The 18,474-nt window shown below is 43.1% G+C and overlaps 1 protein-coding gene across 2 annotated transcripts in view; it reads left to right on the top strand.

Annotated features, from left to right (window-relative positions):
- The window catches only part of MRPS5 (mitochondrial ribosomal protein S5), a 182,121-nt gene that overhangs the window by 64,613 nt on the left and 99,034 nt on the right, over positions 1-18,474 (top strand). For both annotated transcript variants that reach the window (XM_075596375.1, XM_075596377.1), the window contains exons 3-5: positions 886-1,011; positions 1,129-1,362; positions 3,873-3,907. In XM_075596375.1, the coding sequence (XP_075452490.1) occupies positions 886-1,011; positions 1,129-1,362; positions 3,873-3,907 (395 nt within the window). The remainder of the gene's footprint in view (positions 1-885; positions 1,012-1,128; positions 1,363-3,872; positions 3,908-18,474) is intronic.

Here is an 18,474-nt window from a genome sequence, read left to right as displayed (position 1 = left end):
GATTCACTTGTTCCTTCACTGTCATTTTCTTTAGGGAGCTGCCACACTGATGCAATTGACACTGAATGGGGTACCAGATCGGCGTGACACTCTGGTGCTGTCACAGAGCCTTGCACATGCGTAACTTTACTTTGAGCTGACTTCCCAGGACTTTATGACGCCACACATGCGTTTCCTAGCAACATTGGACGCTAGGATTTTTTTGTCCACCGGGGGAGCCTGTACTCATCTGCCCATGTGAGATAGCATACATTGCTCTGTCTCCTGATTTCCAAGATGGCCGCCGTACTACCTCATACACTGATTGCACTCGTGGAGCTCCAGGATTGTACAATTAGCTGCCTCTAATTGTCCTCACATGGTGAACTATGGGGTATATATGTTCTCTGGGTGTCATTGTCTGGTAGCACCCCCCTGAGGAAGGTCCTGCCTAGGACCGAAACGTTGGGTTTATAGTGTGCTGTTTTGTAACTGCTAATACATGTCTTTTTGCTTTATCTGAGTGTTGCTGCTTTTGTGCCTTTTCTTATGGGAAGACAGGGTTTATATATATATACAGTGGTTGACAAATCACCAAAAAATCTACTCGCCACACAAAAAAATCTACTCGCCACCTAGTACCAAATGTATGCTGCTTGGGCCAATAGGAGCTCGCCACGATGTTAAATCCACTCGCCCAGGGCGAGCAAATGTGTAGGTTTGTCGAACACTGTATATATATATATATATATATATATATATATATATATCCATCCATTCAGTCTGTAATTTTTCCACAGAGGATACTGCACTATTGTTTCTTATAAATGAGATGTCTCTATCTTTAGTACCCATCCCTGATCAATGCTCCATAACTTTGATCTTTGTTATTTTCTGTCATTGCAGTAACTGCAAATGAACTATGGAAAGGAGTCTTGGCAGAAAGCGGTGCAGGTGCACGAAAGGGAAGAGGCAAGAGAACAAAGAAAAAGCTCAAGAAGGATCTGAATCGTGGACAGCTCATTGGAGAAGGTAAAGTTTTATGATTTGTCTTTGTTTCAGTGTTTCTAACACACATTATTTGTCCACCCTATCCCTGGAGACTGAGATATTGCTATACCAAAAAGCTTCATTTTTAATTTGCTTTAGGGCGTTCTGGATTTCTTTGGCCTGGTCTGAATGCGCCTATTGTGAAAAGTGGAACAGTCCAGGCCATCGCACAGAGGGACCAAGTGCTGCAGGAGGAAAGGCAAGCCGAAATAATAAAGCAGAGGGACGAGTGGGATAGGAAACGGAAGACAAAAATTAAAAGAGAGAGAGGTTGGACTGGAAGCTCCTGGGGTGGTGTCAGTGTTGGATTTCCAGACCCAGGTCCTAACGGAGGTAAGAACATCCAGATCTTCTTTACACCCTTTGCTGCCAGAAGGCTTTTGCTTTGTGAAGGGATTAATAAATAGAAGAGTACTTTTCTTGTAGGTCCTGATTTGATTTTGCAAGTTGCTCTTTTAAATCAACTTCTTGAATTGAAACCTATGGTTGACGCCTTATACTTGGGGGGAAAAAATGTAAAGGTCATGTCCTTCATTCAGTGCTTTAGGGTGGTTTCCTGCTGCATTTACATTAACGTTCTTTCCAAGACAAATTGTCCATTCCGTACGTAGACTCCTTGCAGGTATTGTGCCTTTTAAGGAGAGTTGTTCTTGTGAGCGCACAAAGAAGAGACCTGTGAGGTTTAGAAAACATACTGTACTATTCATAGTACATTTATACATGTATGAATAACTTTTGTATTGTCCTTTAAAAGGTACAGTATCACAGCCTGTAAGGAACCTACACTTTTTCAGGATCAACAGGGCTGCTACAACTTTTCATTCTTTGTTATTTTATTGTTAAACACCTAGTTGACACTTACACCTGTCCCCACTCCACCCACAAAATAAGAGCCCCCGTATGTAGTAGAAGCACCAATAGTCTGATTTGGATTTCCATAGCATTGTAAAACTGAAATATACTCTTCACTATTCTGTTGTGCTGCTCTGTGAAATGAACTTTGTACAGTAAGACATTTCAACTGGAGACATTTTTAGTTAAAGTTTTTAAAGCCCTTTGTCTAAAAGTGCTGCTCTGAATAACTTGAGACAAAGTTCCAGGTAACCTATGCCTCACCATCATGTTTCCCATAATAAGAATGAATAGAACACTAAAACACTTGCAAATGTTTAATTGCATTAGATATCGGTTATTTTAAATGTAAAGGAAACCATTTATTTGACCTTAAGTGTTTGATGTTACATTGTAATTACAGGTACTTCAATGTTGTTCCAATTGCATTCCCATTAGCAACATATATTTAATTTATAATGAGTGAATGAAATTGTTGAAAATGGGAAAATTGGTATCTACTGTACTTGCTATAGCCATGAATAAAATCGGTAGGAATTAGTCTTCTGCTTTAATATACGTATGTGTTTAAATGAACAACAGTAGGAAAATTCAGCAACCTTTTTCTTAGTTTTCCACAGACTGTATTTCCCATGTACAGTAAGTGGGATATTTCAATTGGGACCCCTAGCTGTATTTAATGTCCCAGTGCTAAGTTTTAAAGTCACGTTGTGCTATATATTTCTATATAAGAAGTGCTATAGATTTATTGGCATACATGTTTGCACATCCATTGTATTTCACAATGCATTTGTCTTACTTTTTGCTACTATATTTCTACTGCTGTACCTAATTTCATCTTTTTTTTTATATTCAACTAAATCAAGATGTCAGTATTGTTTCGACGTGCTGAATTCCTCTGAACCCTATGTCACCGTAGTTTAACTCATCATTCAGGCTTTCCCAGATACAACTCTCATATTACCCATTTCCACTGGCTCCATCTAATATACTGCACATTTCCTCCAAGTTAGAAAATAATGTTGGTGAAACAGAAACTTGGTTGTAATTAATGCTTGCGTACTGTATTTTTGCAGTAATAGTTCTATACCAAAGTCCCATGTTTCCTGCTCTTCCCAATCAGAATCTAAAACCATGTTGTGTGCATACTTTACAATAAAATTACTTCTATTGATCTTGAGCAGCATCATGTCCATGTTTCTTTGTTCTATGAATATAGGTGGTTTTTATTTTTCTTATATACAGAAAGAAATATGTTGGCTGATGGGTTAAAAATGTGATGCCTGTTTTTAATCCATATGATCAATCTGAGGAAGGAGAAACGATGTTTATGTTTTAAGATTAATCGCGTGGGATAGAAAGACCTTTAGCTGTTCAACCACATAGTTTTCCTATGTAGTTTCATTTCACCTGTCTAACATGATGAGAAAAAAAATCAGTCAGATTATTTTCCCGTGGGTCTTTTAACTTTTTCTTGTTATCCTCATAAAAGGTCAAAACGAGGAAACCTTTACTATGGTTCAATTATATCAAGTTTTTTATCTTTTGTGCTTGCGCTGGAATTATTGGGAAATGCCTTGTATGAACTGATAACCCCTAAACTGTATGACTACAACGGTTAGAGCTTGGCCAACTTTTATCCACAAACTCCACTGACATAAATCAGGTAATTTTCAGGGTACTAAGCATGATGGGTAGTACAGTACTCCACCAGGTAAACATAGATCCCCCAACCCAGTTCAGAATAGATTAAATGCTATACTCTATTTGTACATTAATATCAAAAGGATGTCTGAGACAATGTAAAGGTTGGGTTCTGTTTTTAATTCTTTAATTCACATGGTAACAGAAACAGAGCTCTCCTAGTCATTTGTGGCATCTCCAAAACAATTTATCATTCTCTTAATTGTATCTTCATTATAATAAAGTATTCAGTGCCGCACATACTGTCAGTGCTGCATTAATATGCAACATTTTTTTTTTCTCAACAGAAACATATGAAGATTTTGACTGCAGAGTGATTGAGGTATGTTTTATATTTCTGCAAGCATGCCACTAATGTGATTGCAAATTAAATGTAGCTGTGACTTTTCATTCATTTCATACATCAAGTTTATGGTGGTGTTACTCTGCTATATAAGGAACGTCTGAGACAATGCACAGCAAGATAGAGCATTCTCTATGTTAATGGATGACTTATCATCTGTGCTACATAGATAGTACCCAACTGAGACCGCCGCCAGTGACTTTGTAAAGGGCAAAAAGAACTTGGACGAAGTTTTGAATCATATTTGGAATAGACTGCAGCATTAAAGTTTGCATGTGTGCTGTTTGTGCTAAATAAGTCACGTCAACGCTTTAATCCTGCAATCTTGGAATGAAACCTGTTTATCAGTTCCTGTATTCATATGAAAAACGTATTGTTCTATATGTTTTAGTTTGGCTAATAATGGCAACATTGTTACTTTAAAAACATAGGACAAATTACCTGTACAATTAAGGATTCACGAACCGGTTTAGCACAAAAGAGATTAGACAAACACTGTAAAAACCTTCCAACCCATTTGGTATCTTAGGAACATAAAGTTTTACAAATGTTGAAAAACTTTTAGACTTGTGTTTTTTTTTTTTTGTTTGTTTTAAAGGAGCCACTCACATATTTTATTATTATTATTATTATTATTATTTTTTTTTAACATAAGGTTTTTATGTTTTTTTTTACGGGTAAACCGGATACAGAAGAAAATGGGGGGGGAGAGGTAGAAAGTATAGTGAGATACAGTCTTTAACAAGATAATAAACAAACCTAGAATACAACTAATGATTAGGAAGGAAAGTGGAAAGGGACAGTGGAGAGTGGAGAGAAGAGGGGTAGTTTCTTGATGATATTGAACCTTTTGACGTTACTAAAAAAAAAACAACGCATGGAGGATAGAAGTTGCGGCCAAAGCCGCAGGGATCTGAGTGGCAGGTGTGGAGGGGATGGAGACAATTAGTGTAATGATTGGTCCACGGATCCCAAGTTCTGTAGAACTTGTTTAAATTATGTTTTAGGAATCCTGTGAGCTTTTTCACTAACGTGATCTCGTTAATTATACTCATGAAGGTATGCAGTGACTTCTTCCATGCAGCTACAATGGTGCACGGATCTGCCAGTCACATTTTAACTATGAAACCTACCACTGCCATTCGTTTCAGTTTCGTCCTAGGCGAAGGGGGGGAGGGGGGCGCTACCCTGCCCTTCCCATGCCCTGCCCTGCGAATCAACATCTCTTGGCTACAGTACACACAATTCTTGGCAGTGCACAATATTTTACATTAACTCATTTCTAATGGTGTTATGCAGCTTCTTGTAGATAAACACAGCTCTCTTCTGCCACCATTCTTTTTGTAGGTTGCTACCATATAAACTGTCCTCGATCTGCATATATTTCCAGGGACTGTGCCTGTGCTAAAGAACTGCAGACCACTGTAAACTAAAGACTCTGTTTTTCAGAAGTAGGGTTTCCTCAGAGCTTGCCTTGCCCCTGTGTTACTTTGTTATTGCTTTTATGGCACACATTTGAATAAATACATGCAGTTTTCTTTTGTTCAGCATTGGTTACTGACTTAGCCGGAAATAACCGGTAGAAAGAGATGACACTGACTCCCAATTCAAAGCTAATGTGATTGACCATTAACTCCTCACCTGTCTGCTGTAAGGAATCCGCTCCTCGGTTTACTGTTTGCCTTACCTTGCAGACTTGTGCAGTCCTGGAACACTTCCCCTGATATTTACTGCAGCCTGGATTCTCTCACCAAAGCAATACTGCCACACGCCCCTTCTGCCATTGGTTCTCTGACCTTTAAGTACTGCTTCCCCCCACAATGCTCCCTGCCGAGCATAGTCCTTCCTGGATGTCTGTGTTCTGCCATAAGCCTTGTCTTGTCTGTCTCCTTGGTTCCTGAGACCGGCTGCTAGTGTCACGCAGCGGTCTGTTCCTGTGCTGAAGCGGAGTACTCTCCTTGTTGTCTTCAGCTCCCTGGTTCCTGTGACCGGCTGCTAGTCTCATGCAGCGGTCAGTTCCTGTTTCCTGTGCTGATGCTGAGTACTCTCCTTGTTACTTCAGCTCCTTGTTTCCTGTGACCGGCTGTTATATTCACGCAGCGGTCTGTTCCTGTCGCCTGTGCTGAAGCGGAGGTTTCCCCTGTGTTTCTTCAGCTTCCTGGTTCCTGGGGCCTGCTGCTCTTTCCCTATTGCAGAGGCCGTGTCCTGGTTCCTGTGCTGAACCGGAGGATTTCCCAGCCCGCTCAGGACTCTTGCGCTGAAGCACTGGTTTACCAGTGCAGCTAGGCGGTGTGCTACTCTGGTCTGTCTACCACCTCCTGAGACCAGTACCATGGGCCATGGTCGCCGCACGCGCAGAAGCCACTCCCGCGCTCCTAAGCTGAAGCGGGGCTCTCCTGACTACCTGTTGCCGAACTCCTGCTTGAACAACGTTTACCCTGATGTCTCCAGTCCTGACCCTGGCGTGTCCACCGACGATGCTGTCTTCTCCTATCCTGATCCTGCTACGTACGACTACGAACTGCGCAATCCGGATCCGCCTGCGCGGTCTAAGGTCGGTGCTTTTACAACCCCACCTCAGCCACGCGGTCCGACCCAGGTTTGTGGCGAGCACAGCCGTGACATCTGCTCATTGCTTATTTTTCAATGGCATATTATGAGATTCTCAATTTCACCAAACCTATTATCCAAGAACAAGGGTATTTTATTTGGAAGAAAATGAAATTGCTGCAAACTGGCTCAGCATAGGAAATGATTACAAACATGCGTTTGTGATGAAGAGCTTTGCTCACTGTTATGCGGATGCTGCGAGGGAAAATATTTTCCTACTGAGCTAATCTCTTTACGTTTTTAAGTGTATTGTATTGCTGAACTGAAGGTAGCTGCTGTATTTGTGATGTGAAAAACTGCAGGGGCAGCTCTTAATTTTGTTAAGTGCTTGTTCAGTTTGACTGTAAGAAGATGAAAATGGATGGTGATTTTGCAGTGGAGAACATACATTATACATTCATTTTGCGCATTTTGATGTCGCTCGTGAGAAAAAGTAATTAGTTAAATTGTAGTTTTGTAGCAAGACTTTCATTACCCATTTTTATTATCCCATCTTCCAACCTATCTTTTTGTAATTTTTTTGTTCCTATACACTTTGAAAGGTATATGATGCACTATATAATCTGATTTGTATATGAAAATATAATTCTATCTTTGTCATGCATTGTAAAGTTTATATCCAATTGTAAAATGGATACTGTTGAAACTGGGTTACATTGTTAAGAGATGTGGGGCTCTGATTGCCCATTCATTATATCAACGGTGACAGGTCATTATATTGCCACCACCTTTTTTTGTCTCGCTGGCGTTTCTTCTTCTGTTGTCACTATTCTTCCTTTTAGTTGTTCACTCGTAGTCCTTCAACTCCGCTTTTACTTGAAGCTTGAACCATCACAGTCACACGTCAAGGCTGATGAGATCAAGTAGACACACCTGAACTTATCTAAGTTATGTGTCCAAAATGAAAAAAGCATGGTACTGTATTCTAGTTAGGTCCAGATTCTTTGCTTAAAGGGGCATTTTTAAAATAAATGCAGCAGCTCCTTAAATGTAAGGCAATGTAATTGTCTAAGCTGGCGCTCTATCCTTTCTCCAATGATTGATCAGCGAAGATCCTGCTTCCCAGGTCACCCAGTATGGTTGCCTATTTCAAAAGAGGAAGTACTGTAGCATCCTACAGAACCAAGGAAGCTTAATACGTAAAGAAAAGAAAAAAAAAATCATTAAAAGGGACATGCAGAGTGAAATTAAATGCAGTAAGTATTATATAATACTACACAACTGATTTATTTAAAAAAAAAAAAAAAACATATATAGGAGTTTCAATAAAATGGTTCTTTAAAACACCAATCCTTTTTGGAGACGGGGAGTGGGGGAAGGTTGAAATTCATTTATTTTATACTACCTGAACCAAGGGCATGGCAAAAACTAGACTTTTCTCACTATAACAATATTAAGAAATGTAACATGATCCACCATAAATGAGAAAACTAAACACACCTTAAAAACAGATGACATTAATAACTTAATTTGAGACCATTTTCTTATAATGATGGTTATAGGTGCTATCTTTATGGTAGGGTTGAATTGCACCTCAATGAAGAGGGATCTTCTGTGCTAGGGGGGGATGATGTTAAATAGGTTGGAGGAGATTTTAAACTAGGCTGGAGGGGGAGGTATAAGCAATAGATCACAAACTAGATAGAATAGATGGGGAAATAGCAAAGGGTCAAGCCTCTATTTCTGCATCCCTTTATAAGCTTTTCCATGGTTGTATAATGTGCTTCTTTTAGGGTCGTCAAATCTCGGTCCCAACGCTCTGTGAGCTCTGTCCATTATAAGTTCATTGTCTTGTAGTTGGGGATCTATTGACAGGAAGAGCCTTTTAAGATATGGCTGCAGGGCGTCCACAGACACTGACTCAGGGATATGGCGGATTCGTAGGTTCTGCCTTCGTTCGCTATTCTCAAGATCATCAAGGAGTTAAGTTCAATAATGGCCAAAGCATTACATTTAATATTCAAGGACTCCATTTCCACAGGCTAAGTACCACAAGATTGGTGTAAAGCAGACGTGGTGCCTATATTTAAACGGGAATTACAGACCTGTAAGCCTGACATCAATAGTGGGGAAGCTACTTGAAGGTTTAATATGGGATACTATTCAGGAATACCTAATAGAAAACAAAATTATTAGTAATAATCAACATGGATTTATGAAGGATAGGTCATGCCAAACTAACTTATTAGTTTTTTTGAGGCGGTAGTAGGAATTTAGACCAGCTGATGTGGTCTACTTAGATTTTGCAAAGGCTTTTGATATGGTTCTACACAAGCTGACCTGTACAAAAGAAATCAAATTGGACAAAATATATGTACCTGGATTGAAAACTGGTTGAAGGATAGACAACAGAGAGTTTTCTTAAATGGAACTTTTTCAGGTTGGGCTAAAGTTGTGAGTTGAGTACCTCAAGGATCGGTACTAGGACGCCTGCTTTTAAACTTGTTTATTAAGGACCTTGAGGTTGGCGTAGAGAGCAAAGTCTCCATCTTTGCTGATGCCACTAAATTGTGTAAGGTAGTAGAATAAGAGCAGGATATAATTTCTGTCCAGAAGGACTGGAAACTTGGGCAGGTAAATGGCAGACAAGGTTTAATACAGACAAATGTACTGTAAGGTTAGACATTTGGGAAACAAGAATAAACAAGCAACTTACAAATGAAATGGGGATAAATTAGGAGAATCCTTGATGGACAATGATTTAGGAGTGCTTGTCGACTGTAGGCTTAGTAATAGTGCCCAAAGTCATGTAGTCGCTGCAAAGGTAAACAAACAATGAGTGGAAGGGAAGTAAAAATAATTATGCCCCTTTATAAAGCATTTGTAAGACCACACCTTGAATATGGAGTACAAATTTGGGCACCACTCTTTAGAAAATACATTATGGAACTAGAGAGAATGCAGAGCAAAGCCACCAAATTAATAAAGGGGATAGATAATCTGATTTATGGGGAGAGGCTAGCTAAATTAAATTTGTTTACATTAGAAAATATGCATCTAAGAGGGGATATGATAACTATATACAAATATATTCAGGGACAATACTACAAGCTTTCAAAAGAACTATTCATCCCAAAGGCAGTATAAACGACACAGGGACATCCCTTAAGATTGGATGAAAGGAAATTTCACCATTAACAAAGGAAAGGTTTCTTTACAGTATTAGATGGCAGATGCAAGAGATATCTCCAAGAAAAGGTTGGATATCTTTTTATAAGAACAAGCAGAGAATACACTCCAAAGACTGATGCTCCAAATAGTACAGATGATATCCACAATGTCCACAGTAACAAAGAAATGTTCAGTGTCCTGAATCTTAGAAGCATAAACCAGGGAGTGGGACCGTGTACCCGAGACTGACCATCAGGACGGGGCCATAATGTGGTAAGGAGAAAAGTAAACAGCAAAGCCGTGTTCCCTGCACGGAACTATAATGCGGCTCACCACAGCTGATCTCCGCCACTACCCTCACATATCCCGGCGTCTCATACACAGCCACAAAACCCCCCACAAGGAGAAGTAGGTACTCACAATCTTGACTCATCGAGTTCAGTCCTCAAAACACTGCAAATAGGAACGCTAATCCGGTGTGCTGAGAAGCGTGCTCCAGCCAAGTAATCAGGTAAGTGAAGGAGAATAGGTACAGGCGGTTCACAGCTTGCCGCAGGGGTACAATCAAAGGTATCCAAACGCAATCAGAAAAAAGGTTGTTTATTCAGTGCATTACAAAAATCCTTCTGCAACAAAGTAACTCTGACGCATTTCGTCCACCAATAGGACTTTGTCAAAGATATATTTTTAAAAAGGAATACAAGAATATACCAAATAAGTAAACATGTGAAAGATGTTCATCCAGGGAGTAATCTGATTTCCAATATTTGGAGGCCGGAATGTATTTATTTCCCCCCTTATGAGATACCATTGGATGATATTTCATTGGGTTTTTTGTTTGCCTTCCTCTGGATCAATATACTGTAAGTACGGATATAGGATTAAGTATCTGTCGTCTAAATTTAGCATAGGTTGAACTTAATGGACATATGTCTTTTTTCAACCTCATCTACTATGTAACTATATGATGTTAAAAAACATATGCAAAATATTACAAGTTTTAATACAAATATGAAATATTATTCCCCCTTTCCCTGGAGATCAGTGCTAAGGAAGGGTAATGGGGAGTTGGGGGAATGGGGTAAACATGGGGCAAAGCGATCCACCAAGTAAGTTAGGAGTGCTGCTAACCTTGGACAAGGAGGCAAGGAGAGTTGCTGCTATCCCTTTTACACAGTCAGCTCTGTCTTCTTTACCCCTTCAGTGACATGGTTCCTCTGGCACATTGCGATCACGTGACCACTCCTTGAAGCGATCACGTGATTTTGACATCCCTGAAGACGAAAGAGGAAGAGTCCTGCTCTTCTGTTCCTCTGCCGGCTAGATTAAGTTCATCTCTCCACAGGAACACAGAACATTGTCAGAAATAGCTACATTATGGGGCCCCTGGAGTGTCAGACCCCATGATTTGTTGACTATGTCATGGAGCATCCAAAGGGTTACAGCTGCTGCATCTTAAACTGCAAGTCACCAGCATAAAAACTTCAGTATTGACTTATCGTCATTTCCTTTTGCAATATTACTACCATATTATTATATTGCCCAACTCTATCCGAATATGGGGGAAGGGAGAGGGGGAGGTGATCTGCTGAGCTTGTCCTTCGAAAACTCCCTGGGTATAACTGGTTTTGTCTACCAGGCTAGAAGTCTTGTCAGGTAGACATAATATGACCGCATAGTCAGGAAAAGAAAAAATGGGGACTACTGCTTTATGCTTAGTAAGTTTGGTTTGTGAGGTAGAGAGAAGTTGAAGGAAACAGTCACTCATGTTGTAAGTGGTGTTCGGTAGATCTCATGATACCCTGCTATGAAGGATACAGTACAAGATGATAATGAATGCTCACAGAAATGGTGATCCGCAGGAAAGATGAAATGTTACCCTAAGAAATTGACTGAACACAAAAACTATACTGTAAAATGATTTTGAAGGCCTATTGTGGTATATTATTATTATTATAATTATAACCTGGTATGTTTCTGCTCCTAAAACTAATCACATGCAAGCCACTACTGTTTGCTGGCAGAAGTACGACATTGACGATTCACTTACTGAGACTGAATCAAGACAAAAAACAGACAAGCTGTTGACATTTTGTGGACATAGAAAAGGAAACGTGGGTAAAGCCTCTTTATCAAGATGGATTAAAATATGTATCCAACTAACGTAAGAGTCCGTGGGTAAGAAGAATTCTCATTTGCATATCAAAGCCCATTCAACAACAGCATCTTGGGCAGAGAAAATACAGATATCTACAGATTTGCAAGGCTCCTACTTGGTCTTCGATTAAGAATCTCACTGATTAGACTTGCTAGCATTTTCTGAGGCAGCCTTTGGCCAAAAGGTTTAATCTGCTGTGGTTTTGCAGGTCGGTCTCTCCCTCCCTGATTCTGTAGACTTCTTTGAGACATCACCATAGCCTATAAGTATATGCTGCCATGTGGATGTCAGGGAAAGTGAGAAATGTGTTCCCAATATTTGCTTTTTCTCCTAATCTACAATGGCAGCCAAAACATTTTTCATCCCTATTTTCTGTAGACAGGCCAACCTTTAATGGGATTAGTTTCTGTGTTTATTAACTGTGTTTTGTTATTGCTAAGAAAGAAATGTGCCTACTTTATCTGCAGAAGAACTTCCCTTTATACTGTAAGTTGACAAATGAAATTATTGCTATAGACTGTAGATCTTGCCGAAAGAAGCTCAAACCCCACAGGTACAGTATATGCCATGGAGGACTAGGAGAAAAAGATATCAGTAAGAAATTGGTACTGGGCAATGCCAATTACTTCATCAATAACCATGATATATGAAGAAGCATTTTTTATAAACCAGTTTCTGTCTTTAATCAATGTAAGATCATAATTTGTCGTTTGCACATTTCTAAGAAACCTTTCACTAGTGTACTATTGTAATGTAATTGTAACGCTCGGCCTGCCCACAAGCCAGACGAGACCCTGGGACTGAGGTGGAAAGGAGTAATACCACACACCTAACAGCAAACGGGGGCACAGCCGGAGTGTGGAAGTAGCGTAGATGGTCCGGGTATCAATAATAGTAAAAGGTACCGTACTTGCCAACTCCAGTGGTGGAAGGTAAAGTACGTAAGCCAAGGGTCGTGGGATAGAGAGAGCAGCGTAGTAGAGTGTCCGTAAGCCTGGGTCGTGGAGTGGAGAGAGCAGCGTAGTAGATTGTCCGTAAGCCGTGTCCAGGGGATGTAGAGGTCTGCAAGGTAGAGTGTCCAAAGCCAAATCCAAGGGTTTCCAGAGGGCAGCATAAACGAAGTCCAAAGCCAAAGGTCAAATCCAGGGAGGTCAGCAGAGTATCCAGGGACAGGGACAGCAACTGAAAGAGAGAAGGGGTCAGGCAACACCAGACAGCACCAAGGTACAGAAGCTATGCAGAGCAATGAAGGAATGGTGAGGGGAAACTAAATAGGGGGCTGGGACCTATCAGAGGAAGGGGAGGAACGGGGGAGCGGCCCGAGGGAGGACCTGATAGGCCCCAACCTCCCAGACACTTCTCCCCTATCACAGTGAGGGGAGGAACGGAGGGGTGGCCCGAGGGAGGAGCTGATAGGGGAAAAGTGCCTGGGAAGCTGGGGCCTGTTAGAACAAGGGGAGGAGTGGAGGAGCGGCCCGGGGAAGGATCCGATAGGGGAGAAGGGCCTGGGGGCAGACCTGACGGAGCAGGGGCAGAGAAGCATGTGGCACGCACGCCGCGTCAGAGGGGGCGGAGTCAGGCGCCCGGCGCCAAGAAATGGAGGCCTGGGTCAGCGCGCGCCCCGGAAGTGCAGGGGTAGCCGCAGAGGGGACCGCAAGGGATGAAGGACGCCGCCTGGAAGCCTAGGCGGCATGGCCCAAAGGTAAGGAGGCGCTGGCAGCAGGTATACCCACAGCGCGGATCCTTACAGTACCCCCCCTCGAGGGTCGGACTCCGGACGAACCATCCAAGGTCTGAGGGGAAATTTTTGGTGAAATCGTTTGAGTAGAGATGGAGCATGAAGATCCGCGTGCGAGACCCAAGAACGATCCTGAGGTCCGTATTCCTTCCAGTGGACCAAAAATTGGTGCTTGCCCCTTGAGATGCGAGAGTCAATGATGGACTGGATTTCGAACTCCTGTTGTCCTGGTACAATGGGGGGAGGAGGCCGAAGAGAAGGATGAGCGAATTTTTTGCCTTGGATAAACGGTTTTAAGAGTGAAACATGGAAGACGGGTGAAATTTTCATAGAGGGAGGCAAGCGAAGCTGATAGGCGACATGGTTAATCTGTCTCAGAATAGAGAAAGGACCCAAAAACCTGGGAGATAGTTTAGGGGTTGGGGCCTTCAGTTTGATATTTTTAGAAGAAAGCCAGACCTTATCTCCAGGTATGAACTTGTGGGCCTCCTGACAGAGCCTATCTGCTTGTCTCTTCTGTCTTAGCACGGAGTCTTGTAAACTGTTTGAATCCTCTTCCAAGACTCCTGTAAGGTGGATACCCTCTCATCTGCTGCAGGAACTCCGGACCTGGAAAAATGCGTGGGAAGACGGGTAGGATGAAATCCGTAGTTTACAAAAAACGGAGATTCTTGAGTGGATTCGTTTTTGAGAGAGTTAATCGCAAATTTCGCCCAAGGGAGTAACTCTGCCCAATTATCCTGAGAATCGGAAGAAAAGCAACGCAAATGCTGTTCAAGGGACTGGTTCATGCGTTCAGTCTGCCCATTCATTTGGGGGTGGTAGCCTGAGGAAAAAAGAAGGGTAATGCCCAACCACTGGGAGAATGCACGCCAGAATTTAGAAACAAATTGAGTACCCCGATCCGAGACAATGGACCACGGGACACCATGAATACGGAAAATTTATTTTACAAAAATATCCGCCAAAGTACTCGAATTGGGTAGACCCTTGAGGGGAACAAAATGAGCTTGCTTGGAGAATCTGTCAACAATTACAAGAACAGTAGTCATACCATTAGACAGGGGAAGATCCACGATGAAGTCCATAGCAATGTGACTCCAAGGACGGTCAGGGGCCGGGAGAGGTTATAGAAGACCAGAAGGCTTTTGACGGACAGATTTATTTTGTGCGCAGACTGGGCAAGAGGAGGTGAAAGCTCTAATGTCCTTTATCATATTGGGCCACCAGAAGGTTCGTCGAATCAGATCCGTAGTCTTCTTAACGCCGGGATGGCTGGCAGATCTGGAAGAGTGACCCCATTGAAGAATTTTGAGATGAAAACGAGGGGCTGCGTAAAGACGACCATCAGGAACTTCTAGCCCTTCGGGAACCTGTGCTTGTGACTCCAAAATCTTGTCCAGAATATCAAAGGAGGCGGCCGAGATAAACAATTGAGAGGACAAAATACTCTCCGGGACTTCTTGTGACTTCTCCTCAGTGATAAACTGACGGGATAATGCATCCGCTTTGGTGTTCTTTGTCCCAGGAATATAACAGATGGTGAAGTTAAACCTTGAAAAGAACAACTCCCAACGAGCTTTGCAGGGCCCAAGACGTTGAGCAGCTTCAATGTAAGAAAGGTTTTTACGGTCCATCAGGATCAGAATGGGTTCCTTGGTTCCTTCCAGGAGATGTCTCCACTCTTGTAATGCCATCTTGATGGCCAACAACTCCCTATTCCCCACGTCATAATTTCTTTCTGCTGAAGAATTTTTTTTAGAAAAAAACCCACGATTGTAGTTTATCTTCGGGGTTGTTCTTTGAGAGAGGACCGCACCGGCTCCTACATCGGAGGCGTCAACTTCCAAGGTAAAGGGGAGGGTGGGGACGGGATGTCGTAGAATAGGAGCCGAGACAAAGGCTCTTTTAAGAGACTCAAAGGCCCGGCTGGCCTCCAATGGCCAAGAGGAAGGGTCGGCCCCTTTTTTTCGTAAGGGCTGTCATGGGTGCTACCAAGGTAGAAAAACCAGCAATAAATTTCCTATAATAATTTGCGAAACCGAGGAAACGCTGGATCGCCTTCAGAGAGTTAGGTTGAGGCCATTCAAGTACCGAATTGAGTTTCTCCAGATCCATAGTGAACCCTTGATCCGAAACAATATATCCCAGGAAGGTAGTTGAGGATTGATGGAAGACACACTTCTCCATCTTGGCGTAGAGCTTGTTGGCCATAAATGAGAGAGCACCATCTTGGTATGGAGAATGTGTTCCTCGAGGGTTTTGGAAAAAATGAGGATATCATCCAAGTAGATAATCACAATCGAATTCAATAGATCATGAAAAACCTCATTCATAAAGTCTTGGAAGACTGCAGGGGCATTGCACAACCCAAACGGCATCACCAGGTACTCATAGTGACCACTGCGCGTGTTGAACGCGGTCTTCCACTCTTCTCCACTACGGATGCGAATCAGGTTATATGCCCCACCTAGATCAAGTTTCGAGAAGATCGTCGCACCCTGTAGCCTATCGAAGAGTTCCGGGATAAGAGGGTAGCGATTCTTGATAGTAATCTTGTTTAGGCCACGGAAATCGATGCACGGGCGAAGCGTCCCATCTTTCTTTTTTACAAAAAATAATCCTGCTCCGGCGGGAGAAGTGGACTTTCGGATGAAGCCTTTTTGGAGGTTTTCTGTGATATACTCGGACATGGCCTTCGTCTCAGGCAAAGACAAAGGATAAGACCTGGCTTTAGGAAAAGGGGAATCCGGAATTAAGTCAATCGGGCAGTCGAAAGTACGATGAGGGGGAAGTTCCTCGGATTTGGCCTTACTGAAGACATCCAGGAACTCCGAATAGACGTCTGGTAGGGTGGCATCTTGCGGGGAAGCAGTTTCCAAGACGGCCAATACCGCAGCAGACGGAGAAGGTAATTCCACCAGGGAGGATCTCTGTAGCTTATTTTTTGCATGAGAAAACAGATGAGAAAACAGATATCAGAGATGTATAGTTTTCGTTTAAAGACCCGCCCCCTCCCCTCCTGTTCTAAAGATAAATATATATATTTTTGTCATTTAAATGACAAACCTCGGACCTCCAATCGATGATGGGATTATGTAGTTGCAGCCATGGTAAGTCCAGAATGATTTGAACCGAATGGGAATGGATGACATCAAAATAAATGAGTTTTAAATGTCCATCATTCATAGAAAGTTCAATGGGAAAAGTCTCTAAGGAAATAAACGCTGGCTGCAGGGGTCGACCATCGATAGCCTCCAATCCGACCGGGAAGGCCTTCTCCCGGAGTGGAATGTTGTGCTGGTTGGCAAAAGCCCGATTGAGGAAATTGTAAGTGAGTTCAGGTTTCAGTTCCCAGATGGGAGCAGCCCAGGCCAGGGCGTCCCCGGTAAGAAGGGAAAAAACATAAGCTACTTTGGCATGCAAGCGGGTCCCCTGCGTATTTACTGGGCGTAGGGTTACGCAACTCCGAAGACCCTGAACCTTCACGGGAGACAGTAGGCGTGATAACAGAACTGGAGACATTAACTTGGGGAATCTGGACGGGTAAGGTAGCAACCTGTTGGTTAAGAGCGGTGACCTGGTTGTCCAAAAAGGTAAAGTGTTTGGATATGGTAGTGAGGGTATCTTCCACCTCAGAGCGGTCTGGGTCTGATGGGCTCTGCATTATGTAACGCTCGGCCTGCCCACAAGCCAGACGAGACCCCGTGACTGAGGTGCAAAGGAGTAATACCACACACCTAACAGCAAACGGGGGCACGGCCGGAGTGTGGAAGTAGCGTAGATGGTCCGGGTATCAATAATAGTAAAAGGTACCGTACTTGCCAACTCAAGCAGTGGAAGGTAAAGTCCGTAAGCCAAGGGTCGTGGGATTGAGAGAGCAGCGTAGTAGAGTGTCCGTAAGCCTGGGTCGTGGAGTGGAGAGAGCAGCGTAGTAGATTGTCCGTAAGCCGTGTCCAGGGGATGTAGAGGTCTGCAAGGTAGAGAGTCCAAAGTCAAATCCAAGGGTTTCTAGAGGGCAACGTAAACGAAGTCCAAAGCCAAAGGTCAAATCCAGGGAGGTCAGCAGAGTATCCAGTGACAGGGACAGCAACTGAAAGAGAGAAGGGGCCAGGCAACAGCAGACAGCACCAAGGTACAGAAGCTATGCAGAGCAATGAAGGAATGGTGAGGGGAGACTAAATAGGGGGCTGAGACCTATCGGAGGAAGGGGAGGAACGGAGGTGCGGCCCGAGAGAGGAGCTGATAGGGGGAAAGTGCCTGGGAAGCTGGGGCCTGTTAGAACAAGGGGAGGAGCGGAGGAGCGGCCCGGGGAAGGATCCGATAGTGGAGAAGGGCCTGGGGGCGGACCAGACGGAGCAGGGGCAGGGAAGCGCGTGGCGCGCGTGCCGCATCAGAGGGGGCGGAGTCAGGCGCCCGGTGCCAAGAAATGGAGGCCTGGGTCCGTGCGCGTCACCCCCGGAAATGTGGGGGTAGCCGCAGAGGGGACCGAAGGGGGGAAGGACGCCGCCAGGAAGCCTGCGCGGCATGGCCCAAAAGTAAGGAGGCGCTGGCAGCAGGTATACCCGCAACGCGGATCCTTACAGTAATATGCAGAGGCAGCTTCAGTACAGGTCACAAATACACTCCCTCTCAAACATACGTCTCCAATGCCATTCCAAAATAATGATAATAGATAGTTAAGATTGAGCCCAATTTGAGTGTCGCACGAACATCGTCTTGTTAAAATGTCACAGTTCTATATACAGTATATATGGGACTTGTAATTACTTGGCTGCCATTGCTTTTCAATGTGTTGCTTGCCCCTCTGTCAATGAAAGGGTTAATATTTTATCAGGCTTCCACACACACCATTCTATGGATAAATTATACATATACAGTATTAATCACTTCAAATTTTCCTGCAAAACAATTAATCTTAATGCACCC

Source organism: Ascaphus truei, chromosome 4, assembly GCF_040206685.1.
Source record: "Ascaphus truei isolate aAscTru1 chromosome 4, aAscTru1.hap1, whole genome shotgun sequence".
NCBI classification, from domain to species: Eukaryota; Metazoa; Chordata; class Amphibia; order Anura; family Ascaphidae; genus Ascaphus; species Ascaphus truei.
Note: the sequence above shows the minus strand (reverse complement) of the source record. Positions and strands in the feature narration are given on the sequence as shown.